The sequence below is a fragment of the Leucoraja erinacea genome, chromosome 27 (genome assembly GCF_028641065.1).
Source record: "Leucoraja erinacea ecotype New England chromosome 27, Leri_hhj_1, whole genome shotgun sequence".
Lineage (NCBI taxonomy): Eukaryota > Metazoa > Chordata > Chondrichthyes > Rajiformes > Rajidae > Leucoraja > Leucoraja erinaceus.
Genome location: NC_073403.1, coordinates 20,677,474 through 20,704,721, shown reverse-complemented (window position 1 = coordinate 20,704,721; position 27,248 = coordinate 20,677,474). Strand labels below are relative to the sequence as shown.

Below are 27,248 nucleotides of genomic sequence, written 5' to 3'. Positions count from 1 at the left end.
ATTGCATTCTCATTTTGCTAAGCAGATGCCAAGCATTCACACGGGCGGCTCATTGGCGCAGAGGTAGAGTTGCTGCCTTACAGCGCCAGAGACCATTCAATCCTGAGCAAGGGTGCTGTCTGTACAGAGTTCGTCCGTTCTCCCCCTGACTGCATTGATTTTCCCCGGGTGCTCTGGTTTCCTCTCACACCCCAAAGATGTACAGGTTCGTAGGTTAATTGGCTTCGGTAAAATTGTAAATTGTCGCTAGTGTGTAAGATAGTGCCAATGCACGGAGTAATATCTGGTCAGCCTGTATGTCTAAAGTCTAAAGATCTTTCATTTTCATCCATAACGTTTGCAAGTTCCTTTTGCTATATAACCAGCAGTAGTCTGGAGTTTGTTTTATTTTTATATCCTCCTCTGTGAAACAGATGTATAAATTCCTAATAACATCTCAAAACTAAAAGCACATTTAATCTTTCGAATCATTGATCTGAAACATTAAACCTGTTCCATTCTTTACTAAACTTGTCAGATCCTCACAGAATTTCCAGCATTTTGCTTAATACAACATGATATATTCCACTCAAATGTACCACGCCCCTGTTGCTTGAAAGCGCAACCTTACTGACATGGATCATTCATTATTAAGAAAGGACTATCACTGATTGAAATGTCTTAAAATTATTAATAGATATCCAGGTTAGAATTCGATTTTCTTAAGTGCCTTACTGTTTTACAACACCAACATGATTTGGCTTTTTATTATTTTAGAAGATGCAATAACATGATTCCCTTTCGAATAAGAATCGAATGAATTTAACACTTGAACTGACTGTGAATTTAACAAGGAGATCACAACAGCCAATTACATTTGTAGTTACACGATGCCAATAACTGTAACACCAACAAATCTCCTAGTTGATGTGAAAACAACACCAATTTGCATTTATGTAGCATTATTAACTAATATTCCTGAATCTTCCACAAGATCCTCCTACAATGTTACGATTGATGAAACACAAGATGCCAAACCTGAGTATTATTAAGCAGTGGTCTGGTGAAAGCATACGCTATAAGGGCTTATTGGTTACAAATTGCAAGGGCTTGGTTTTAACTTAAGAAGATTCCTTAAGAGGTAGAGGGGCTTATGGAAAAACTTCCAAAGTTGCGGAATTGCAGAGATTTAAATGAAAGGAAGGAGTTAAAGCAGTTGAGCAAAACACAAAATGCTGGAGGCACTCAGTGGGTCAGGCAGCATCTGCAGAGGGAAATGGACAAGATTGTGTGTCAGTTCTCCAGACTGATAGGAGGAGGGGGAATAAGCTGGAAAAGGGAGGAGCGGGTGGGACAGAGCCTGGCAAGTGATAGGTGGAGACAGGTGAGGGGGAGGGAGGGGCGGGTAGGAGGAGAGAGTGAGATGGATGGAGTAAGTGACAAAGGCTAGAGCTGAAAAGCAGACAAAAGGATGTTGGATAAAGAAAGGTGGAGTAAAATGTACAGCTGGAGGGAGGGATATGGATGGAATGGGAAGGGGGAAGGGAAAGGGGGGGGGAGGGATAGTAACGTTTTTGATGCAAAGGTCTGGAATTGGGGGGAGAGGGAGTGTTTGGAAGATTGAGGTTACAGAGGTACTGGAGCATGGAAGACTGAACAGCAGGATATATCTTTCAAAGTCGGGGCAGTGTTGGAGGCCATATCATTGGGTATTTTTAAAGCGGAGGTTGACAGTTTCTTGATTAGCAAGTGTGTCAAACATTACGGGGAGAAGGCAGGAGAATGGGTTAAGAGGGAAGGATAGATCAGCCAAGATTATTTTACTGAATAGACTTGATGGGCGAAATGGCCTAATTCTGCTCCTATGACTTATGAACATGTTTGTCAACATTTTTGGCAGCGTTGAGCTGGGAGCATGGCTTAACCAGGCTGCCAAAGAAGTACTGGGAGAGGGAGAGGGGTTGCTTTTAAAGAAGGCCTGTGTCGCTTAGTCTCGTTTCACAAATCACGTTGTTGCAACACGTAACTGAAGGAGGGAGCCATGTTGAACCCAGTCAAACCTTACTGAGCATTGTTAGTGATGAAGAATGTTCCTCACCTCACCACCAGGTGTCGATAAAAGCTCCCTATCGTTGAATGTACACATCTCATAGACAATTCTGTTCTATCTCTCAACTACTTGGAATTAGAGGAAATCTGTCAAAATCACAAATTGCTGCCTGTCTTTGCCTTGTCTTTGTCATGTTAAGTACCTGGTTGTCAGAATAGCTTCACATCTTTCATTTATCCTCTCCTGTGCAAAGGCCAGGCTTCAGGACTCGGACACCTCCTCTTACCTACGCCTTGACCATAATCCCACGAACAAACGACAGGCCAACATCTCCCAGACCATCACCAAATTCATCACCCCTCCATAGCTTCCAACATTATAGCTCAATAATCCTGCATTCCCTGTTTCTATCTCCTTCCCAAAATCCACAAACTAACCAGTCTGAAGAAGGGTCCCAACCCAAAACGTTGCCTGTCTATTCCTTCCACCAGGAGTTACTGCCTTACAGCGCCGGAGACTGGATTCAATCATGACTACGGGTTCTGTCTGTACGGAGTTTGCATGTTCTCCCTGTGACCATGTGGATTTTCTCCAGGTGATCCGGTTTCCTCCCACATTCCAAAAACGTGCAGATTTGTAGGTCAATTGGCTTCTGTAAATTGTCCTTATTGTGCCGGATCGAACTAGTGTATGGGTGATTGCTGGTCGGCACGGACTCGATGGGCCAAAGGGACGATTTCCATACTTCACGTTTAAACTAAACTAATTTTCATTGAGCATCACTCTCCACAGGACAGAGGTACATACTCAATAGCTTTTTTGCTCTCTATTTCTGATTAGCATGTGGGAACAACACTTACCCCATCTCCACAAGAATCCACAGGCCAGACTAATCACTTCCTGATTAAGAATCTGCTGGAAAATTTGGGCACAATCCCCAAAATTGACAATGTTATGGATGGGACAAAAGCCGGGAAGTGAAATCAAATGTAGGACCTTCTGCATGATGGGTAACACTTCACTGGAGAAGGCAAAGGTCTTGCACTTGCATGAAACTTGTTGGAACTTCCTCCCCACCTACAAGCTTGAAGGTTGGAGGTGAGGCAGTCTCTATCTGGTCGTGAAGAAAGGTTAAACTCTGCGGGACAGGCATGAGAGGAGGAAGCAGTGTTTGAAACTGGAATGGGGAAACATTTTTACCAGAGTTTGTTCCAAACTAGACGGGTGGAGCTTTATTCTGACCCACATTTGTCGTGACCTAGTAGTGTCTGATCACACTGCATCTTAAAATAGCAATTCAATTGTGTTCTACTTCTTGGACTGCTTTCCAGCAACTTACAGAATAAAAGCATGATTTCTCTACTAGAACTGCCCTGACAAAGGCATTATAATTTGCTGTTTATCCACAGATGTTCAGTAAACCCATTGTTAATGGGACGGCACACTGGTGCAGCTGGTAGAGCTGCTGCCTCACAGCATCAGAGAGCCTGGTTCAATCCTGATCTTGGGTGCTGTCTGTGTAGAGTTTTCCCGTTCTTCCTGTGACTGTGTAGGTATCCTCCGGGAGCTCTGGATTCCTTTCATCCCAAAGACGTGCAGGTTGATAAGTTAACTGGCCTCTGTAAAGGGCTGCTAGTGTGTAGGTGAAATCTGATGATGGAGGTGGGGGGTTGGTTCAGTGTAGCCTCAGTAAGCTAAAAGGCTTCCCTGTATCTCTTTAACTGATTTTGTAAAGGAAACTCAAGGGTGAAATAAAGACTTCTACAGCCAATTAAGAGTTTAATCGTCACTTCATATAATAGACTTTTTGCTTGTCCACCAGATTTTCTGCAGTTCCAGGGTGTTAAGTGGGACCATTAACCTGCTCATTGCGATATTCCATCACGTGTCTTCACCAAGAAGAACATCTACCTCCAAGGAAGCCAACCCCTTCTGGCTGATAACCCATTCACTCCCATTTAACCTTGAGCGTCTACTTTCTTATAAGTTTATAGAGTTTCAACGGGTAATTCTCCAACAAACATCTGCAGATGCCTCGTAAAAAGAGCTGGTTGCATCATGACCTGACGCACCAATTCTTACGCACCCAAGAAGGTAAGAAGCTGTCGAGAGTGGTGGACTCGGCCCTACCCACCATTGAAAGCATCTACATGAGACACAGCTTCAAGAAGTTGGTGTCTATCATCAAGGATCCCGACAATGTCCTCTTCTCACTTTCACCATCAGGGCCGAGGTACAGGAGCCTGAGGTCTCACTTCACCAGGTTTAGTGACAGCTGGTTTCCTACACTATCAGGTTCTTTACCTGACCTGCACAACCCAAATCCTACTTTGGCAACTGGCCACACACTCATCTCACCACTGCCATCGGGAAGAAGTTATAGAGGCCTGAGAACTGTAATGTCCAGGTTCAGGAACAGCTTCTTCCCGACAACCATCAGGCTATTAAACACTAAAACCTCATAAGCTATGAACTACAATAGACTACAATAGACTATTATTATTATTATTGCTCTGTTATTGTTTGTTTTTCTGAGTTTGGTTATATTATTTATTATGATAGCATATTCTGCTGTGCTGCAGCAAGTAAGAATTTCATTGTTCTATCTGGGACACTCTTGAACATTAAGGACCACCTATTGAACTATCATGGATTTGCTCTCTAAATGTGATTTGCACTGATCTCTTGCTTTTGCACAGTCTTTTTCTTTACACGGTCCAGTAGGATTTGTAAGTAATTTGCATATAATAATGTATAATTTATATTTCTGTGCGTTCCTTGAGTCTATGTGGCTATGGTGCTGCTGCAAGCAAGATTTTCATTGTACCTGTATCCCATCATAATTGTACATATGACTGTAACTTTGATTTGACTTCTTGGAGGCAAACTATTTTGGGGGAAAGTATGTTGCACTGTCTAAAATGATGCATTTTAATCATTCCGGCCATTCTCATCAGGCGCCTGGAGGGGAGATGGTCTTGTCTTGCTTTCCCAGGAGAGCAACTACTGGCCCAAGCCCAGGTGTGATTTCCCTCCCTTCTTCTCAAGGAAGGTCCATGATGCAAGTCGAGTTCCGGTAGAACACATCAAAACGGCTCTGGTTGGACTAATGCCAGGACATCTAATGCAGCCACATGCATAATCTTTTCAATTGCATCATTTACTTCATGGGCTTTCCATCAAAGTGGAAAAACTTGGCCTTTACAATCACCAGGAAAAGAAATGCAAGAGAGAAAGCAGTTGGCCAAAGCGAGGCAATACAGATCTCACACCATGCACAGGTCTCAAATCCAAAAGCACTCCATTGTGGCAAACCTTTACCAATGCATGACAGTTGCTATTGTTGTTATTGCTGTTGAGGGAACTGCTCTTTGCGCTGTTCACATTGAGTGAAAATAGTTCATAATCCTACAATACAGTTCAGAACAGAAAACTCAATTAAGTTCAATGACATTATACAGCAGATAGAAAAACACAAAAACTGTGGAACATATTGTCACATGAGGTATGACTTAGACTTTGGTGCTCAGATGGTTTTCCGTCTTATTCTGCTTGGTCATTTGAGGCTTTGGAGCTTGCTACTTAATAATCACTCCTCTCAATTATTCATTGATCTTTGCTTAGGATTCGAAAAACAGCAGACGATAAATCACATCAGAATTTTTTTTTCCAAGCTATAATGGAAGCGTAAGCTGGAAAGGGTGCAGAGAAGAATTACAAGGATGGTGCCAAGTTCAAGTGCCTGAGAGATAGGAAGAGGTTGGGCAGGGTGGGACTTCATTCCGTGCAACACAGAAGGCTGAAGGATAATCTTATGGATAGACAATAGACAATAGGTGCAGAACTAGGCCATTCGGCCCTTCGAGCCAGCACCGCCATTCAATGTGATCATGGCTGATCACCATCATGAAGGAAATAGATAGAGTGAATGTTATTCAGGAACGAGAGGGCATAGGCTGAAGGACAAGCGTGAGGTGTTGCATTTTGTGAGGTCATATGCAAGTATAAAATAAATGGCAGGAACTATAAGCCCATTGATGTAGAGAGGGAATTGGGGATGTTGGTCCATAGCTTCCTGAAAATGACAACACAAGTAAATAGGGTGGTAAGGAAGGTGGACAGCATGCTTTCCTTCATCGGCACTCACTATAAAGGTTTGGAGGTCATGTTGCATCTGTATAAAACTTAAATTATGCTACATTTGATTTGCTACATTTGAGTGAAGTTCAGGTCAATAGAGTACAGAAAAGATTTGGAGAAACTCAGCGGGTGCAGCAGCATCTATGGAGCGAAGGAAATAGGTAACGTTTCGGGCCGAAACCCTTCTTCAGACTGAAACGTTGCCTATTTCCTTCGCTCCATAGATGCTGCTCACCCGCTGAGTTTCTCCAGCTTTTTTGTGTAACCTTCGATTCTCCAGCATCTGCAGTTCCCTCTTAAACACAGAAAAGATTTGGAAGCTTTGGAGAGGGTGCAGAACAGGTTCACCAACATGTTGCCTGGAATGGAGAGTAACATCCTGGAAATATCAGATACATTTTGATTGGTTTATTTAGAGTGTAGGAGGCTGAGGGGGCGACTTGATAGAAATTTATAAAAGTATATGTCTTTTTCCCAGGCTGCAAATTTCAAATATTAGAGCAGTGGTTTAAGGTGGGAGGGGGAAAGTTTAAAGGAGATATGTGATGTACGTTTTGTCGTACAGCGAATGGTAGTTGCCTGGGACATGTGATAGAATTATATATAATGCCAACATTTAAGAGTCTTTTAAACAGGCACATGAACAAGATATAAATAGAGGGCTATGGACACTTACAGGAAGATGGGATGAATTAAACTGGCATCATGGTCGACTCAGACATTGTGGGCCGAAGGCCGAAGACGAAAGATGGAGAGGGTTGTGTAGTTAACTAAAATTATAGAATTCAATGTTCATACCGCTGGGTTGTAAGCTATCCAAGTGGCATTTGTGGTGTTGTTTTTCCAGTTTTTCTGGAAATGGAGGTGGCCTTGGACAAAAAGGTCAGTGTGGGAATGGGAAGGGGAGTTAAAACGGTTCGCAACCGGGAGCTCTTGTAAGCATGGGGCTGCTTGATTTGTCTAGATTAGTTCCCATAAAATGGAAACCGCAGTCCTGCAGATGTTTACTTGTGTATTTTGTGAACCACAAGTTATGTCTAGTTGAACTGTGGTCATCAGTGAGCGTGACCTGCCTACTGTGTGACACAAACGTCCCCTGGGGCTCTGACACACACTGATACGTCAACACAAACCCAATTATGGTGAACCTGAACTTCAACTTGTTGTGTCTAAAGTGCCCTAAAGCTGCAGCAAGTAACAAATAAACACACTTGATTCATGAATTTTGACATAAGAGACAATCACTTCTATCCACATATCTCCTGGCTACAGCTAGGTTGGCGTATATACAGGTATTAAACTCTAATTTTGTCGTGGTCACATGAACCTTCCCACGGTTTATTCCTGACTACCTCCTTTCCTTTCACGTGGCTGCACCATAAACATGCGATTTGTAAAGGGTGCCAGCATACACGCCAAAATGCAAAGCTTTCTTTAATTTGGGTAGAAACACGGAGCTGCAGATACTGGTTTACAAAGAAAAAGACACAAAGTGTTGGAGTAACTCAGCAGGTCAGGCAGCATCTCTGGAGAAAGACGCTTCAGGTGGGAACCCTTCATCAGACTGATTGTGGAGGAGAGAGGAGGGGAGGGTGGGGTTGCTGGAAGAGAGAAGGGGCAGGACAAAGCTTGGAAGGTAATAGTCTTATACAGGTGAGGGTGTTTTTTGATAGGCAGATGGACAAAGGGCCAGAGATTAAACACGCAACTGCAGATGCTGGTTTACAAAAAAAATGACACAAAGTGCTGTAGTAACTCAGCGGGTCAGACAGCATCTCTGGAAAACATGGATAGGAGACCTCTTGTGTCGGGACCTTTCTTTAGACTGATTGTGGGGGGGGTGGGGGGAAGAAAGCTGGTCAAAGGCATTTGTGCGCTTGCCATGAAAGATCAAAGACAGGCCAGCCCCTCGTTTGGGGAGCTTGCATTCCAAGAAAACGGCCTGCAAGACAACTTTCCATTACGCAGAATTGCGTCATGTGCGTGAAGGAATGAGTGTCAAAAACAAAATCGTGCTTATTTATTGATCCTATTTGCACATAATTTCCATTAGAGCGAACTTCATTATGCATCCCAACTTTTTAAATGAATTCTACAAGGGCGAATTTCCTTTACCCAAATGGCACAATAACTAGGAGGTTGCCTATACGATAATTGTTGAAGACTTCTTCGGCCAATGACAGAATCACTGTTACCGGACAATAAACCCTTTTTTCTGATCATTAAAATTAAAATATCCGCTGGAACTAGGCAGCCGGTATGGAGAAGTTGATAGAGGATTGTTACTTCATAGAAAGATCTGTGGAAATCCACAGAAATATAGAAAAACATTTACATTGTTTCTTTAAAGTTTCCACTAATATTCCAAAGCTTCAGTAGCCAATCCAGAGAGAGCTGACAAAATTTCAGTAGAACATAGAACAGTACAGCTCGGGAATAAGGCCCTTCAGCCCATTATGCCTGTGCCAAACATGAAATTAATCTCCAATGCCTGCATGTCATTCATATTCCTCGATTCCCTGCCTGACTTAGATATGCCTGTCTAAAAGCCTTTTCAATACCTCTATTGTACCTGTTTCGACCACCACCCCGAGTAATGCATTCCAGGCACCTGCCACTCAATGAGCAAAAAATATTGCGTGACATGTCTTCTTTAAACTTTGCCCCTCTCATCTTAACACAATGCCATCTAGTTCTGACTGTCTACCCTATATAATTTTATATACTTCTATCAGATCTCCCCTCAACCTGCGATGCTCCAGAGACAACAATCCAAGCTTGTCCAACGTCTCCTTAAAGCTGATACCCTCCAATACAGGCAGCATTCTGGTAAACCTCTTCTGCACCCTCTCCAAACACCTCTGGTAATGGGGCAACCAGAACTGCATGTCATGCTGAAAATGCAGCTGAAACAAAGCCCTATAAACCTGCAACATGACATACTCAGTGCCTAAATCTGTAAACATGAGGTCTGACAGAAAGAGCCTTCTGATGGAGGATGCTCAACTGCCACAAGGGGGCATGATTTTGAGGGACAACGTGTGAGTCGGCAGCATTAGGATGACATTTGCATCAGTATGTCTATCTGTGTCAAGCAATTCTTGTTCTGTCAGTGTGAGGAAGACAGAGAGCTTTATTATGTCACTCTGTTGCATAGTGGAACCTCAGAGCAATGGAATTAGAATTGATAATAGAACATAGAAGAGGAATGGGCCTTTCTGCCCACAATATTTGTGCAGAACACGATGCCAAGTTAAACTGATCTCATTTGCCCATATGTGATCCATATCCTTCTATTCCCTGCACTATTCCCAAACCCTCCTAAATGCCACTATTGTATCTGCCTCAACCACCACCACTGGCAATGTGTCCCAAGCCACTACCTATGGAAAAAACTTGCCCAGCACATCTCCATTAAACCTTCCCCCTCTCACGTTATAGCTATGCCCTCTAGTGTTGGATATTTCTAGGTATTTCTAGAACCTAGGTAATAGGTTGACTGGCTGCCTATCCTGTCTCTCATAATTTTATATACTTCTATCCAGTTTCCCCCTCAACCTCTAACGATGAGGAAAAGGCATTGCTATGTCTCACCAAGAACCATTTCTGATGTGCTATCATTGCTGCAAGGAAAGTAACAACATGGGAATTGTAACAAGGTGGGAATGATACACCTGATAACTCTTACCTCCTCATCATCATCAACGTATTGGCCGTAATGTTGCTCCATCATCTCCCTCTGCCATCTCTCCTGTTCGAGGGTTTGACGTATTAGCTGGGCAACCTCACTGGTTTCTCCAGGCTTCTCCCGTCCGATCAGAAACCTGAAAGCAATGCCACAATTTGTAAATATTTTTTGGTTATGGTTAATTTACCAATATTGCAAAGCTTGCTTTTTGTAGTTAATATTTTAAAGCAGATTTCAAAACTAATGTCATTTTGAGTAACTCTGCTCATGAAGGCAAACAGAACATAGAACTGAGACACAAGAAACTGCAGATGCTAGAATCTTGAGCAAAACACAATGTACTCGGAAAACTCAGTGGGTCAGGCAACATCTGTGGAAGGAAAGGACCGACAACGTCTCAGGTCGGGACCCTTCTACCGATTGATTGGAAGTATGAAGAATGGCCACAGCCCATGTTGGGAAGATTTCCCTCCATAGATGCTGCTTGACCAGCTGAGTTCCTCCAGCACTTTGTGTTATAGACACATAGAAAATAGGTGCAGGAGTAGGCCATTCGGCCCATTGAGCCAACACCGCCATTCAATATGATCATAGTTGATCATCCAAAATCAGTACCCCTTTCCTGCTTTCTCCCCATATCCCTTGATTTTGTTAGCCCTCTAACTCTCCCTTGAAAACATCCAGTGAATTGGCCTTCACAATCTTCTGTGGCAGAGAATTCCACAGATTCACAAATCTCTGGGGTAAAAGATTTTCCTCATCTCAGTCCTAAATGGCCTACCCCTTATTCTTAAACTGTGCCCCCTGGTTCTGGACTCCTCCAACATTGGAATTTTTTTTCCTGCATCTAGCCTGTCCAATCCCTTAAGAATTATATATGTTTCTATATGATCCCATGTCATCCTTCTAAATGCCAATGAATATAAGCCTAGTAAATCCATTCTTTCATCATATGTCAGTCCTGCCATCCCGGGAAGTAACCTGGTGAACCTATGCTGTGCTCCCTCAATAGCAATCATGTCCTTCCACAAAGGGGGAGACCAAAACTGCAGACAATACTCCAGGTGTGGTCTAACCAGGGCCCTGTACAATTGCAGAAGGACCTCCTTGCTCGTAAACTCAAATCCTCTCACTATGAAGGACAACATGCCACTAGCTTTCTGCACTGCCTGCTGTACCTGCATGGTTATGCTGTAGGACATAGAAGGGCTCGGCTCAATTCTTGGTAAGGAGCAAAGCATTTCCCCTTTACTCACAGTTCAACAGTGCCGTTGTACCAAATGTACTTGTCCCACCTCGGAAATGTAACAGTTTTGCATTCTCTCACAAAAGAAGTGGGAATGTGTGCGTATGGAGTATTGAAGGATTTCCCATGTTTAAATACTGCCTCTTGCATTACATTGGTACAGTTTCCCCACCAAAATACCAAGGTGGAAGCTATTGGGCAGAGCTGAACTCAGCTGAGGTTTTGGGAACGGTGGCATATTCTGTATCCATATTTTGCACCATTGCAACAAACAAGCTCCAATCTTTCACCATATTGAGTGAAAAGCAAACTCCGTCCAACTCTAATATCAAGAATAACCCCGCATTGCACCACTGTTTCCAGTCCATATGGAAGTCCAATCCAAGTGTGTCGGAAGGAACTGCAGATGTTGGTTTAAACCGACACAAAAAGCTGGAGTAATTCAGTGTGTCAGACAGCATCTCTGGAGCAAAGGAACAGGTAACATTTTGGGTCGATATCCTTCTTCAGACTGGCTGAGTTACTCCAGCTTTTTGTGTCTATATTTAATCCAATCCATGTATTCAGTACTCTCGTCATAAAGAAGAAAGTATCTTATCATTTCTGAAATGAACTATTGCATTGTGTGGGCTTTGTCGGCCTCTGAGCAAGTTTTAAGGAGGGGTTCTGGATGAATAATGCTCCCAACTCACTTCTCCTTGTCCGCAAGAAGCCTGCCTGAATTAACATTCCAATTCTAACAGAGCCTTCCTACCTATTCACAGAGGAGATTTCCCGTGCTTATGATGACCTGTGACACACTGCGGGTATTGGCTTTAGTTTTTAAAGCTGTACGGTACTTCCTGCTAAATGTTGCCTCCTCATCCCCAATGACCAAGTACATGAAACTTGAAACCAATGCCACACTTTGTAAATATATTTGGTTATGGTCTTATTTTTTTACCAATATTGTGGCTTGCTTTAAATAGTCATTTTTTAGATTTCGAAACTTCTGATATTTGAGTAACTCTGGTCATGAAGGCAAGTAGAACATACAATTGAGAATCAAAAAACTTCAGATGCTGGAAACTTGTGCAAAACACAATGTACTAGAGCAGCGGTTCTTAACTTTTTGGCCCCATCAGATATTCTTGGTCAGTACCATGACCCCCGACACAAAAATTGAAAAAAAGACAGCCTGATTTATTAAAACATGTCCGCCAATACTCAGTCAATGGGATGGCTGAAATTGCTTCGCAGCCATCAGGTGATCAAAATGAGGAGGAATGCTCGACAGACAGCACCTCATGTCAGCACCGATCACAAGCCTATTGTGTGCCTTCGTTTTCAGAGTTACCATGGTTAAGAATCCAGCCTCAGAGCAATAGGTTGGGGGGGACTGGACCAATAGGGTCAGGGCCCTCTTCAAAAGGACAGTCCTTCACTTTCAGCCAAAACGTGGCGAGCTCACCATGAAGTCACTCTTGAGCTGCGCATCTTTACGAATTCGGTAAAATTCAACCTTCGCAGCCACATCATTATTGCTAATGGCACTTTCAACGGCAAAGGGACAAACGATCCACTCATCACGAGAGCGGTCGTACAGTCCGGGGAAGTATCGTTCGATGGCTTCACTAATTGCCAGAAGGTAAGTTGAGATCTCCTTGTGGAAGTGGCATTCAGCATCGGGCGTAGCATCTAAGAGAGTTGTCATCCCAGGGAAGATAGTCATGTCACCATCCTGGACTCTTCTCTGGTAAAGGTGAATCTTCTTCCTGAACGCTGCCACTTTATCAAGAGCCGTGTGTAGCATTGGCAGGTTTCCTTGAAGTGACAGGGTCAAGGAATTCACCTGGGCGAAAGAGGGAGAGTCTTCATCACTAAAGCATGGCAATGTATGGCAGTGGGTGAAGGAGACATGGGGAGCGACATCCATCATAAAGGCTTTGCAGCTGGATCTGCATCCGACCATGGAAGGTGCCCCATCGTACACACCCCAACAAGTCGTTCCCAGCCAAGATCATGTTTGATGAGGAAGGCTTCCAGCATTCTGAACTACTTCTCCCCCCCGAGTGATAGTGGCCAATGGCTCTGAGTACAGGTACACCTCCTTCATGGCTTCTCCGTCGAGGTAACGAACGTAGACTAGCAGTTGGAAACATGAAGCAACATCTGTTGACTCGTCCAGTTGCAGCAAATACACTGGACTGCTTTTCACAGCGCTCACTACTTGCAGCAGAATATCATTACTCATATCCGAGATTCGACTTTTGACTGTGTCATTCAAAAGGGAAATCTGCCTGAACTTGTTTGACTGCTGTTCCCCAACACCAACATCGCTGTTTCGAGAAGGCATGGCTTGATAAGCTCTTCACCGATGGTGTGGGGTTTCTTACTCTGTGCGATTCGATAAACAATCCGGTTTGAAGCCTCCAGCGCTGCTTCATTTTGACGACACAGTGACCCGTCGAATCGATGCGGGAACCCTTGAGTGCGGCTTCTTTACGTTTGAAATGGTCCACTCCCTTCCCCGCCAGGTCACTGTGACAAAACTCCAAATGGATCTTCAGTTTGCCGGGCTTCATGCTCTCGTGGCTCAAAACCTTGGCACAGATAACACATTGCGGCTTGATGCTTATGAAGCCGAACTTGAGAAATGCTTCACTATGCGTGCTCTTCTTGGCAGACATAGTTCACAACACAGTTTGTGTGTGCATACATAATCACATATGTGGACAAAATACTGTGTGGTATATACCTTTGTTAGGTTCCTAAAAATGGGCTCAACAAATTGATGTTATTTATGACCCCTTCATGACCCCCGGAAAACCCCCAAACGACCCCCCCATGGGGGTCAGGCAGCATCTGTGGAAGGAAAGGAAGCTATGAGCTTCATGCAAAGAAAAAATTTAATTGAATCTTAGTATATATGACAATAAACTAATCTGAACCTGAATTTGAGCTTAGTTGCCTCGTTATATTCCGTCACATTAGAAAATTAAAACCAGGAGGAAGCCACTTGACCTCTCGAACCTGACCCATCGCTCAATAAAATCACAGTTGACCCTCTACCCATTTCCTACTCTCTTTCCATAATTCTCTTAAGATCCTTCTCTTATGATTCTCTTACGTTTTGCTGAGGCTGGTTAAGTACTGTTTTCTTGGCTGTGTCCCCAATGTATGGTCAGCAGCCTTGTCTTTCAGTATATGAAACGGCCAGCTCGCATCCTCAATAAAATGCCTCCTTTTGGCAGAGCAAGCCATTCCAAATGACAAAGGATTTTTAATGCTGTTCGTTAAAATTCATCCCACCGACATTCCCCTGACAAAGCCCATATCTTAAATCATTATGATTGCTCCAATAATTCATCTAAAAATGAAAGGGAATGATAATAGGGTTAATGGATTTGCACAAACTGACCTTGCAGTTGTGTAAAGGACAAAAACCGGGTTAACTGTCTCCAGTAGCACTGCAAGTAATCTTACTCGAGTATGTCTCACATCACATTCCCAGGTTCTGACAAAAGCAAAATACTGTAAATCTGAAGCAGGATCATAGTCATTCAGTGTGGAAACAGGCCCTTCGGCCCAACTTGCATATGCGACCAACATGTCCCACCTGCCTGTGTTTGGCCCAAATCCCACTAAGCCTATCCCATCGATGTACCTGTCTAAATGTTGCTTAAACGTGTGATAGTACCTGCCTCAATCACCTCCAACAGCAGCTCGTTTCATATACATACCACCCTTTGTGTAAAAAGGTTGCTCCTCGGGTTCCTATTAAATCCCCCCTCTCCTTATACCTATATCCTCTGGTTTTTGATTCCCCTATTCTGAATAAAAGACTGTGTCTTTACCCTATCTACATCTTTCAAGATCTTATACACCTCTATATGACCACCCCTCATCCTCCTGTACACGAAGGAATAGTCCTAGCCTGCTCAACCACACCCTGTAGCTCTGGCCCTCAAGTCCTGGTAACACCCTCGTAAATCTTCTCTGCACCATTTCCAGCTTAATAACATTTTCCCGATAACAGGGTGGACAGCACTTAACACGATACTTTAAATGTGGCCTCGCAATGTAAAAATAGAAAATAATTAAAAAAGAAAAAAATGAGAAATGATTCAGCAGCATCCACAGTGAGAGAACGTAATCAATATTTAAGGTCAATGATAAACGAAGGATCACTGACATGGAACAATAATTCGGGTTCTCTCTTTACAAATGCTACCTGACTTGCTGAGTATTTTCATAATTGCTTTAAATAATGCAAACGTCATCCACCTCACTGTTCCTTTCTTCCAAAATGTTCAGCCTTTAGACCATAGAAAATATCGCATAGGAACTGGCCCATTGGCCCACTGTGGCAGTGCTGTACATGATGCCAAGATGAACTAATCTCATTTGCTTGCAAGTGATCCATATCCCATAATTATCCATGTGCCTAGCTAAAAGCATCTTAAAGGCCACTATCGTATCCGCCTCCAACACTACCCCTTGGCAACGCATTCCAGTCACCCACCACCACCATCCGAAGATTGCCCTGGATGGCTCCTTGGAAAATTTGCCTCTCCTACCCTATAGCTAAGCCCTCTAGTCTTTGACATTTCCGTAATCATCCTTGTCCATTTCCATTCTTTCAGTCCCCACAAGTGACGTTGGTTCAATAACTGATTACAGTCGCGTGTACCATTCATGTTCATAAAATAAACAGTTGGAAGAACTCAACAGGTCAAGCAGCTTCCGTGGAAGCAAAAGGGATGTGTCAACATGTTGCGTTGAGACCCTGCCCCAGTCCTGATGCAGAGACTCAACTCAACACGTCCTTTTTGCCTCTGCAAATGTTGCTTGTTCCACTGAAATCTTCCACATTTTTTTTTCTCCCAGATTCCAGAATCTGCAGATCCTTGTTTCTCTGATGTTAATCTTTCCTTCAACTTTGGTATCAAAACAATATTTGCCAAGCGTTATTTCGCAACAACGGTTTTCATCCATATTAGAAACCAACAATACAAAAGTATGAACACTGAATTCTCCAATTTTAAGAAACGATCCATGTTCCTCTTCTATCTTTCCAGTAGCCCAACTCTGACCTCTAACCCTGCTGCATACCCATTTCTCCCATCTTACTGCCACTCCTCTCCCACTACCCCCCTTCCCCCTATATCCCTCCCTCTGGCTTTATATTTCACTCCTCTTCCCTCCTTACCCGACACCCATTATCTCCTTTTCATCTCATTATCAGCCTTTGTCACTTATTCCACCGGTCCACCAATCAACCCCCCCACCTATCATTTGTTTAGACACGGAACTTCAAATGCTGGTTTACACAAAAGGATTGGCTTTATCCTGCCTCTCATCCCCACCAATTTCTCCCCCCACACCCCCACAATCAGTCTGAAGAAGTGTCCTGACCTGAAACTTCACCTATCCATGTTCCCCTGAGATGCTGCTGCCAGGCTCGCTGATTTGCTTTCTGTCCCCCTTTTGCTTGGCAGGCTTTATCCAGTCCCCACTTCTTTCCCAGCTTTCTAACCCCTACTACAACCAGTCGGAAGTTGTCACCTATCTGCTCCCTGCACAGATGCTGCCTGAGCCGCTGAGTTACTCCAGCACTTTGTGCTTCACCCAAGTTTCCAGCATCTGCAGTTCCGTGTGTCTCCTTGGAAACCAGGCATCTTGTGATACTGCCTGAGGCCTCAGGGCTTATTTGAAGAAGCACTGATTGAAACTTTTATGTTCTACTCTACCATCTGGTCAGCCAGCAGGAACTGGTGGGCAGATGAATAACATCTCTGCTGGGGCAGGAACTCAGAGAAAAAACAAACCAATTTCAGAAGCAAAAGACAAGTAGGAGACATTTATTTTTTGGAAGCTCAAGCACTGAACACCATTTTCTTAATCGAGACATTGGTAAACAAAGTGAACGATCAATGAACTTAGAGCTAAGCAGATGCTTGGCCTTAAATATCCCAGAGACAGGGTACCCATTATCTCGTCCCAAATGTTTTAAACTGATTTTACGGAGATTAAATCCACAACAGCATTGCTGTGATTAGAATTTGTCTGCAGAAATCTAATTGGATTTTCACAATAAATCAGAAGTCACAGCAGGACTGAACACAAGAACATCCAGTGTACTTGTTTAATTTTAGTTTGGTTACAGCATGGAAACAGGCCCTTCGACCCATCGTGTCCACACTGACCTGTTCACACTAGTTCTAAGTAATCCTACTTTTTGCATCCATTCCCCGCCCACTAGGAGAATTTTTTAGTGCAAATTAATCTACAAACCCGCAAGTCTTAGGGATGTGGGTGGAAACCGGAGCAGACGAAGGAAACCCACGAGGTCACAGCAAGAACGTGCAATCTCCACACAGACAGCACCCAAGAGCAGGATCAAACCAGTCTCTGGTGCTGTGAGGAACTGCTCCCAGCTGCTGCAAATAGTTTTCAGATTCTCCAGAAATAACCGCTCTTTTTCATCCTTATTCAATTGCACAATATCAGCAAGATTAGGATTCATTAGTGTTTTCTAATTGCAGTCACAAAGTGGTGGGAAGCCACCATTCTGTAGTGATGCAGTCTGTCTGGTGAAACATAGAAACATAGAAATTAGGTGCAGGAGTAGGCCATTCGGCCCTTCGAGCCTGCACCGCCATTCAATATGATCATGGCTGATCATCCAACTCAGTATCCCGTACGATCCCGTGAAGATATATCCATTCCTATATGTAGGAATTTGAACATTGTTAAAGCTGCACTCAATTTTTGACAGCTTTTGCGCAGCCCTGAATTGCTATTTGCATGTGATCGAATTGCTCTGGGAGTCAGGAGGAAGTCACAGACAGCAGAGCACTCAGCTTCCGATTGTTGTAAAACACAAACTGCTGGAGGAACTCAGCGGGTCAGGCCGCATCGGTCCTGTTGATTCCCTCCACAGATACTACCTGACCCGCTGAATTCCTCAGTGTTTTGCTCAAGATTCCAGCATCTGCAGTTGCTTGAGTTCCCTTCTGACTTTTGCCTGTAGCCACAGTACTAATGCGTCTGGTTCAGTAAAGCCTTTAGCGATCTGCAAGATATTGACAGCTGGTGACTTGATGATAAGAGATCTTGTCAAAAGGAAGTAGTTAACCTCTTACAGATGATGGTCAATGACTCATATTTGTGTGGGACTGTATTACATGCTACATGGGGTTGAAGATTGCAACCTTCACGTGGTCAGCCCTGTTTCGACAAATGCAATCAACCCGGCGTGCACAATCAAATAAGATCAAATAGAACAAATTGTCCTACAACTCTAGGCTGTGCACGCCATACGCAAGAAGAAGACTCGCTACATATCTATTCAAGCCTGAAAACTATGTAGGTCATGCTGCAATTGGACTCTTAACCCGAAGGGCTGCAAATAATGTATGTAAGTAGAAACTGCAGATGTTGGTTTAAATGTTGGTAGGGAATTGAAGAATGTAGGTGAACAGAGGGATCTGGGAATAACTGTGCACAGTTCCCTGAAAGTGGAATCTCATGTAGATAGGGTGGTAAAGAAAGCTTTTGGTGTGCTGGCCTTTATAAATCAGAGCATTGAGTATAGGGTGATTTCACCAAAGGTCAAATGAGCGTAGATCCCCCCTCACGTGACCGAAAATTTTAACTGGAGGACATCTCTCAGTTTGGTACATGTAAGTGAATGGGGAAACACGCACTTTCCCACCCGTTACAAACATGGAAAACGGCCGATTTTTGAGCTGAAATTTTCTGTGCTAGTCGGGGTGACCGTGAAGCACAGCGACCTAAATTTTCAGGCAAAAATAAAGATAGAAAGTGAGGTAATTACAAGAGGGAACTGAAGGTAGAAAGCGGCGGAAGTGAACAGCTGACAATTGCCGTGGTGATTTTAAGATCCAAAATATCGGGAATTATCGCGTTTGCTCGCTGAATTTCATCAAAAGTAAGGCATTATTAACTTACTTTTGATGAAATTCAGCGAGCAAATGCGATAATTCCCGATATTTTGGATCTTAAAAACATCACGGCAAATGTCGGCTGTTCACTTCCGCCGCTTTCTACCTTCAGTTCCCTCTTGTAATTACCTCACTTTCTATCTTTTTTTTTGCCTGAAAATTTAGGTCGCTGTGCTTCACGGTCACCCCGACTAGCACAGAAAATTTCAGCTCAAAAATCGGCCGTTTTCCATGTTTTTAACGGGTGGGAAAGTGCGTGTTTCCCCATTCACTAACATGTACCAAACTGAGAGATGTCCTCCTGTTAAAATTTTCGGTCACTTGAGGGGGGATCTACGCTCATTTGACCTTTGGTGAAATCACCCTATAGAAGTTGGGATGTAATGTTAAAATTGTACAAGGCATTGGTGAGGCCAATTCTGGAGTATGGTGTACAATTTTGGTCGCCTAATTATAGGAAGGATGTCAACAAAATAGAGACAGTACAGAGGAGATTTACTAGAATGTTGCCTGAGTTTCAGCAACTAAGTTACAGAGAAAGGTTGAACAAGTTAGGGCTTTATTCTTTGGAGCGCAGAAGGTTAAGGGGGGACTTGATAGAGGTTTTTAAAATGATGAGAGGGATAGACAGAGTTGACGTGGAAAAGCTTTTCCCACTGAGAGTAGGGAAGATTCAAACAAGGGGACATGACTTGAGAATTAAGGGACTGAAGTTTAGGGGTAACATGAGGGGGAACTTCTTTACTCAGAGAGTGGTGGCTGTGTGGAATGAGCTTCCAGTGAAGGTGGTGGAGGCAGGTTCGTTTTTATCATTTAAAAATAAATTGGATAGTTATATGGACGGGAAGGGAATGGAAGGTTATCGTCTGAGCGCAGGTATATGGGACTAGGGGAGAATATGTGTTCGGCACGGACTAGAAGGGTCGAGATGGCCTGTTTCCGTGCTGTAATTGTTATATGGTTTATATGGTAAACCAAAGATAGACACAAAGAGCTGGAGTAACTCAGCAGGTCACAGCATCTCTGGAGAAAAGGAATAGGTGACGTTTCCTGATGTTGAACATTGTCTAATTATCAGTGAACTACCCTACTTCTGACATGATGGAAAATAGGTCATTTATTTAACAGCTAAAGATAGCTGAGAGTAGTGGGTGCAAGGAACTGCAGATGCTGGTTTACAAAAAAAGACACAAAATGCTTGTTTTTCAAAGTGTGCAAAGTGCGTAATGTTACAGTTATACAAGACGTTGGTGAGGCCACATGTAGCGTATTGTGTTCAGTTTTGGTCACCATCTGAAGGAAAGATGGTGTCAAGCTTGAAAGGGTTCAGAGGAGATATACCAGGATGTTACCAGGACTCAAGGGACCAAGCTATTGGGAGAGGTTGAGCAGGCTAAGGCATTATTCCTTGGAGCACAGGGGGATGAGGGATGATCATGCACTGAGTTTTTTCCAGAGTAGGGGAATCGAGAACCAGAGGACATAGGTTTAAGGTGAGGGGGCAATGATTTAATGGAAACCCGAGGGATAACTTTTTTTGGGTGTATGGAACAAGCTATCAAAGGAGGTAGTTGAGGCAGGTAGTATCTCAACGTTTAAGTAACATTTAGGCAGGTCTATGGATAGGATAGGTTTAGAGTGATATAGGCCAAAGGCAGACAGGTGGAACAAGTGTAAATGGGGCATGTTGGTCGGCGTGGGCAAGTTGGGCCGAACTGTCTCTTTCCATGTTATATGACTCTAAATAAACACAAGCTTTTCGCTGTACCTCAGTACAAGTGACAATAACAAGCCTAGTACTTCAACTTAAACCTAGACAGGCCAAAACATCTTGGCAGGTGTCCTCTGGAGCCACAGATGTTAATACCTTCCTTACTAGTTTCCCAACTTGCCATCAATTATTGACACGTCCTATTTTAAGCATTGGCAAGGCTAAGGCAAGCTCTGCTCTAACACTTAATTCAGATGTGCATTTTAATAATGTGGAAAAAAAAGTTGTTAGATGCCTTCAGGATTTGTTTAAATTGCATCTCCACTGGAAATATAATCACAAACAGCAGACCAACGAGGTATTATTCCACGGGAATAAAAGATACTTTACCATTCCCTCCTTTAATTGAAAACTTAAAAAAATTAATTTTATATGCACATTGCATGAAATGAATGTATTATCCTGTCACATGCCTGAATGAAAATAATTACACTAAGTACACTTTTCTGACATTGTAAATGGATTAAGTTGATTGATTGGAGGGGGGGGGAGGGGATGTTGTTTTTAAGCTGCTGAGAAGGTTGAAGAGAAATGGATCTTCCGAATGGATGCATTGCAACCTTATTAACTCAATATTTGCAATTCAGCTAACTCACAACTGGCTATTTCTGCCACCAGACATCCATCTATGATATTGGCTCATAAGCTCATAGGTTCATAAGATATAGGAGCCGAATGAAGCCATTCGGACCATCAAGTCTACTGCACCGTTCAATACTGGCTGTTCTACCTTTCCCAAACAACCCCATTCCCCTACCCTCACCCCATAACCCCTGACACCCTTACTCAATCAAGAATCTATCAATCTCCACCTTAAAAATATCCATTGACGGCCTCCACAGCTGTCTGTGGTAATGAATTCCACAGATTCACCGCCCTCTGGCTAAAGAAATCCCTCCTCATCTCCTTTCTAAAGATTTGTCTGTTTATTTTGAGGCTATGTCCTCTGGTCCTAGCCTCTCCCACTAGTGGAAATATCCTCTCCACATCCACTCTATCCAGGCCTTTCATTATTCGATACTTTTCTCTCCCTCAGCGTTCCTTAACTTTCCACATTGTACACATTGTACCTGCCCCGATCTCATAGTTTTTGTTCCATTCCCCCCCCCCCCCTTCGCTCTCTCTAACTGCCCCCATCAATCACTTTGGCCAGGTAACTGTTGCAATTTATCCCCATGGCAACCCTAGCCTGAACCACCAGAAATACTGCCTTTGCCCTACCCACACCAGAAGATAAAATTCTTCCCAAATGATTCAAAGATTTCTCATCACTACAACATATCTACCTGCACTTTTACGGTTTTACTGTCCCTTATCTCAATACATAAGTACCTCCATAAGCATTGTAGAACGCTTGAAAGAGATGGGTTTAACCATTCCACACAGCAGCACAAATTCACATCCTGAAGAAAGGTCCTGACTCGAACCTGCACCAGTCCATTCCCCCCACAGATGCTGCCTGACCCGCTGAGTTGCTCCAGCACTTTGTGTTTTCATTTAGATTCCAGTATCTGCAGTTCTTTGTGTCTCCACATCCTCTCCCAGGTTACGGGTCCTGAGCACTGTTCATTACCCAGAAAGTGCACGTCGGAAATTTGGCTGTGAACCAAATTCCCAGACCACAGGAGATGCCTACAGCCCCCCTCGGCAGCTGACAAACCCACCCCACCAGACTCTCAAACGCTCTCTCTTGTCTACACACTGTACATAAGTCAGACGTTTAAGATTTGGACATTACCCATACACCAATAAACAGAAAATTAGCTAATCAAGAAGAGTTGGACAAAGTCCCCTTTAATTTTAAATATCGCAAATACTATAATTATGCCACCCATTCCTTAATAGCCACCGTCTGTCAAATTTAGAACTTCATTTGGATTAAGATTTGTTAAATCTAGAAAATTTAACAAAAAAATAATTTATTGTGATCTTTAATGTAAGGGTGATAGATTTATGTTTAAATTACAAATTTGATTCTCTGAGATTTTTTCACTCAGGTGTATCTCCACACTGCAACACCTGGGAGATGCTGTCATCAGAATGGCTGCAAAAAATATGCAAGATGCTCTCAATAAGTGATGAGAAAATAATTTCCTTCACTCCTCTCCCACAGATTATCGCCAGCTGTTTTTGATGCTCTGAATGCTTAATGCATGAGCCACAGATAGAGTCACAGTGCTGTACAGAACAGAAACGGGACCTTCTGCCCAAGTTGGCATATTGGGCTAGTCCCATTTATCTGCATTTAGCCTAGATACCCTCCAAATCCTTCCTAACTATATATCTGTCCAAATGTCTTTTAAAAGTCGCATTTATAAATGTAAGACTGCCATCTTTTCACATTTTGGAATTCAATTCTAAATATATATTTTTGTAAAGTATTCCCATATTTACATCTCGACACTTATTACATGAACTAAACGTTTCCTCACTTAATTAGGGACTCCTGGAGCTAATAAGGGTGTAAAATCTGCTGCAAAGATACAAGAACAGCTCAAAGCTTCAGATCAGCATGTGTCATTGGCAGCTTTTCTGGAATATATACTGGTCTTGTGTCTGCTCCACAATTATACATAAATTAAGCATGAATTACACATAAAATTGTCAAAGAAGGAACGCTTTGCAAAATAACATGACATTATTGCAAAAAGATCAGGAGAAAATAAAACAAACCCATAGAATAGTGGACAGCAGAGTGGCACAGCGGCAGAGTTGCTGCCTTACAGCGCCATGGATCAGGGTTTGATCCTGACTACAGGTGCTGTCTGTACGGAGTTGGTATGTTCTCCCTGGGACCCTGTGAGTTTTCTCTGGGTGCTCCAGTTTCCTCCCACATTCCAAAGACATGCACGTTTGTACGTTAATTGGCTTTGGTAAATTGCCTCTGGTGTGTAGGATGCAGAACTGGAATAACATGGAACTAGTGTACGGGTGATCATTGGTCAGCACTGACTCTGTGGGCCAAAGGGCCTGTTTCCACACTACATCTCTAAATTGAACTAAAAGCAAAGGAGTGCAGGAGGTGGGCCTTAGTGTCCCATTGTCAAATAGCATTAGGGTTGTGTCAGTTGGTTCAACACCCCGATAGATATAGGAAAGTAGCTATTGCTGAACCTGATGGTGTGGGACTCGGGGCTCCTGCCTGATCGTAGCAGTGAGAAGAGGGCAGGGCCAACGGGCTTAAGAAGCACGAATCAGGTGTGTTTAATTGTCATAATTACCGTCAACGGAACTATCAAATCCTTACTTGATGCAGCTTAGTACAAGCTGGTAAACACAATAACACACAGCTCAATATATAATCATCATAGGAACAATCAATTAATAATAGTGATACGTGGTAACCATAATGGTGCAAAAAAGCAAATTCAGAAGTACAGCCGAAAACGCAGTCCATAGATGAAGATCATTTTTCTGGTGACACCTTATTTCCAGTGGAATACATAAACCTAGAAAGCAACAGGATAGAAGAAGGCCACAAGGTGCACCATGTCCTTGCTGGCTATAGTGGAGCAGGGGGGAATACTGATGTTGCTTTATTTATGTACCAGAGGATATGTGAAATGAGAAAATATGCCCCATTAAAGATGGAAGAGTGTGTAGAGGTGACAAATTCATTTCACTTGCACTTTATGTGCAAGATACGAATAAAACTGATATTGATATTGACTGATTGAAATGATTCAACTGTTCACTCAACAACACTTCTCCACAAATCAGGAATATAGTTTAATTATCTACTTACACAGGCAGGTGCAACTCGAATGGCACTCAAGAAGCTTGGAGGCAACAAGTATGGAACAGCCCATATGATCATCACCTCAACACATCCACCCATCACATTCGCTCCCACACAGTGCCAACATCACACCCTGCAGATATTGACACAAAGTGCTGGAGTGACTCAGCAGGCCAGGCAGCATCTCTGGAGAAAAGAGATAGGTGATGGATCGGGTCAGCCCCTTCTTCAGACAATCTTTGGTATAAACCAGCATCTGCAGTTCTTTGTTTCTACATTTCGGCTCACTTTGGCAGCTTTCTCCTCCAAGTCTTGTGTTACAGTTATTTATTGTTGATCCTTAGGTCAGAATCCCATCAATTCCTAATCTGCCTATCCTGTAATAACATTTGAAGACATTTGGAAAGGTATATGGATAGGAAAGGTTTAGAGGGAAATGGGCTACACATGGGTAAATAGGACTAGCTTGGTCTGCATGGACAAGTTGGGCCAAGGGGCTTGTTTCCATGCTGTGTGACTCAGTTAATTATCTATATAACTCCACAGCCAACAATGGACCACTTTGCACTCTATCTCTTCTTGATCATCGTTGTTTTATGCATAACTTTCATTCATTTGTTCCATCTCTCTCTCTGTATATCACCATTTATATCTTTCATTTTTCCTTTCTCCTGACTCTGTGTCTGAAGAATGGTCTCGACCAGAAACCTATCCCTTTTCTCCAGAGATGCTGCCTGAGTTACTCCAGTCATTATGGGGAGAAGGCAGGAGAATGGAGTAGGGGGAGATATAGATCAGCCATGATTGAATAGCGGACTAGACTTGATGCGTCGAATGGCCTAATTCTGTGCCTAACAGTTATGACCTTTGTCTCCATTAACACTGGTACTGATCTTCCATTCCTGTCTGCATAATCTCAAATTACTTCCTAAAGATTCTTAGAGCAGCTTGTAATGGAGCCGACCAGAGAAAAGGCAATTCTGGATTTAATGTTGTCCAATGAACCAAATTTGATAAGAGAACTCGACCGCTTGGAGGTTGTGATCATAATATTAGTTTTAATCTGCAATTTGAGAAGGAGAAGGTTAAATCGGAAGTGGCAGTGATGCAGTTGAACACAGGGGATTATGAAGGCACGAGAGAGGAGCTGGCCAAGGTAGACTGGAAAGGGATACTAGCAGGAATGACGGTGGAACAGCAATGGCAGGAATTTCTGGGCATAATACAGAAGACACAGGATCATTTAATTCCAAAAAGGAAGAAAGATTCTAAGGGGAGTAGCAGGCAACCACGGCTGACAAGAGAAGTTAGGGATAGAATAAAACTAAAAGAAAAGATGTATAACACAGCAAAGAGTAGCCGGAAGCCAGAGGATTGGAAAACTTTCATAGGACAACAGAAGGAAACAAAACGGGCAATACGGGCTGAAAAGATGAAGTACGAAGGGAAGCTGGCCAGGAATATAAAGAAGGACAGTAAAAGCTTATTTAGATATGTTAAGGGTAAAAGAGTAGCAAAGTCAAATGTGGGTCCCTTGAAGGCAAGACACAGGTGAAATTATTATGGGCAACAAGGAAATGGCAGAAGAGTTGAATAGGTACTTCGAATCTGTCTTCACTAAGGAAGACACAAACAATCTCCCAGAAGTACTGGAGGACAGAGGATCTAAGGGGGTCGAGGAACTGAAATAAATTTTCATTAGGCGAGAAATAGTATTGGGTAGGCTAATGGGACTGAAGGATGATAAATCCCCTGGGCCTGATGGTCTGCATCCCAGGGTCCTCAGGGAGGTGGCTCTAGAAATAGTGGACGCATTGGTGATCATTTTCCAATGTTCAATAGATTCAGGATCAGTTCCTGTGGATTGGAGGATAGCTAATGTTATCCCACTTTTCAAGAAAGGAGCGAGAGAGAAAACGGGGAATTACAGACCAGTTAGCCTGACTTTGGTGGTGGGAAAGATGCTGGAGTCAATTATTAAAGAGGTAATAATGGGGCATTTGGATAGCAGTAAAAGGATTAGTCCAAGTCAGCATGGATTTATGAAAGGAAAATCATGCTCGACTAATCTTCTGGAATTTTTTGAGGATGTGACAAGTAAAATGGATGAAGGGGAGCCAGTGGATATAGTGTATCTAGACTTTCAGAAAGCCTTTGATAAGGTCCCGCACGGGAGACAGGTGACTAAAATTAGAGCACATGGTATTGGCGGTAGGGTGTTGACGTGGATAGAAAATTGGTTGGCAGACTGGAAGCAAAGAGTAGGAGTGAACGGGTCCTTTTCAGAATGGCAGGCAGTGGCGAGTGGAGTGCCGCAAGGCTTGGTGTTGGGACCGCAACTGTTTACCATATATATTAATGATTTGGAAGAGGAAATTAGGAGCAACACTAGCAAGTTTGCGGATGACACAAAGCTGGGTGGCAGTGTGAACTGTGAAGAGGATATTAGGAGGTTGCAGGGTGAACTGGGCAGGTTGAGTGAGTGGGCAGATGCGTGACAGATGCAGTATTTTATAGATAAATGTGAGGTTATCCACTTTGGTGGCAAAAACAAGTGGGCAGATTATTATCTCAATGGGGATAGGTTAGGTAAGGGAGAGGTACAGCGAGACCTGGGTGTCCTTGTACACCGGTAACTGAAAGTTGGCGTGCAGGTACAGCAGACAGTGAAGAAAGCTAATGGAAT

At 43.1% G+C, this 27,248-nt stretch overlaps 1 protein-coding gene across 1 annotated transcript in view; it reads right to left on the bottom strand.

Moving 5' to 3' along the window:
- The window catches only part of LOC129710337 (neurabin-2-like), a 197,640-nt gene that overhangs the window by 16,951 nt on the left and 153,441 nt on the right, over positions 1-27,248 (bottom strand). The window contains exon 6 of the mRNA XM_055657269.1: positions 9,858-9,993. Within this exon, the coding sequence (XP_055513244.1) occupies positions 9,858-9,993 (136 nt within the window). The remainder of the gene's footprint in view (positions 1-9,857; positions 9,994-27,248) is intronic.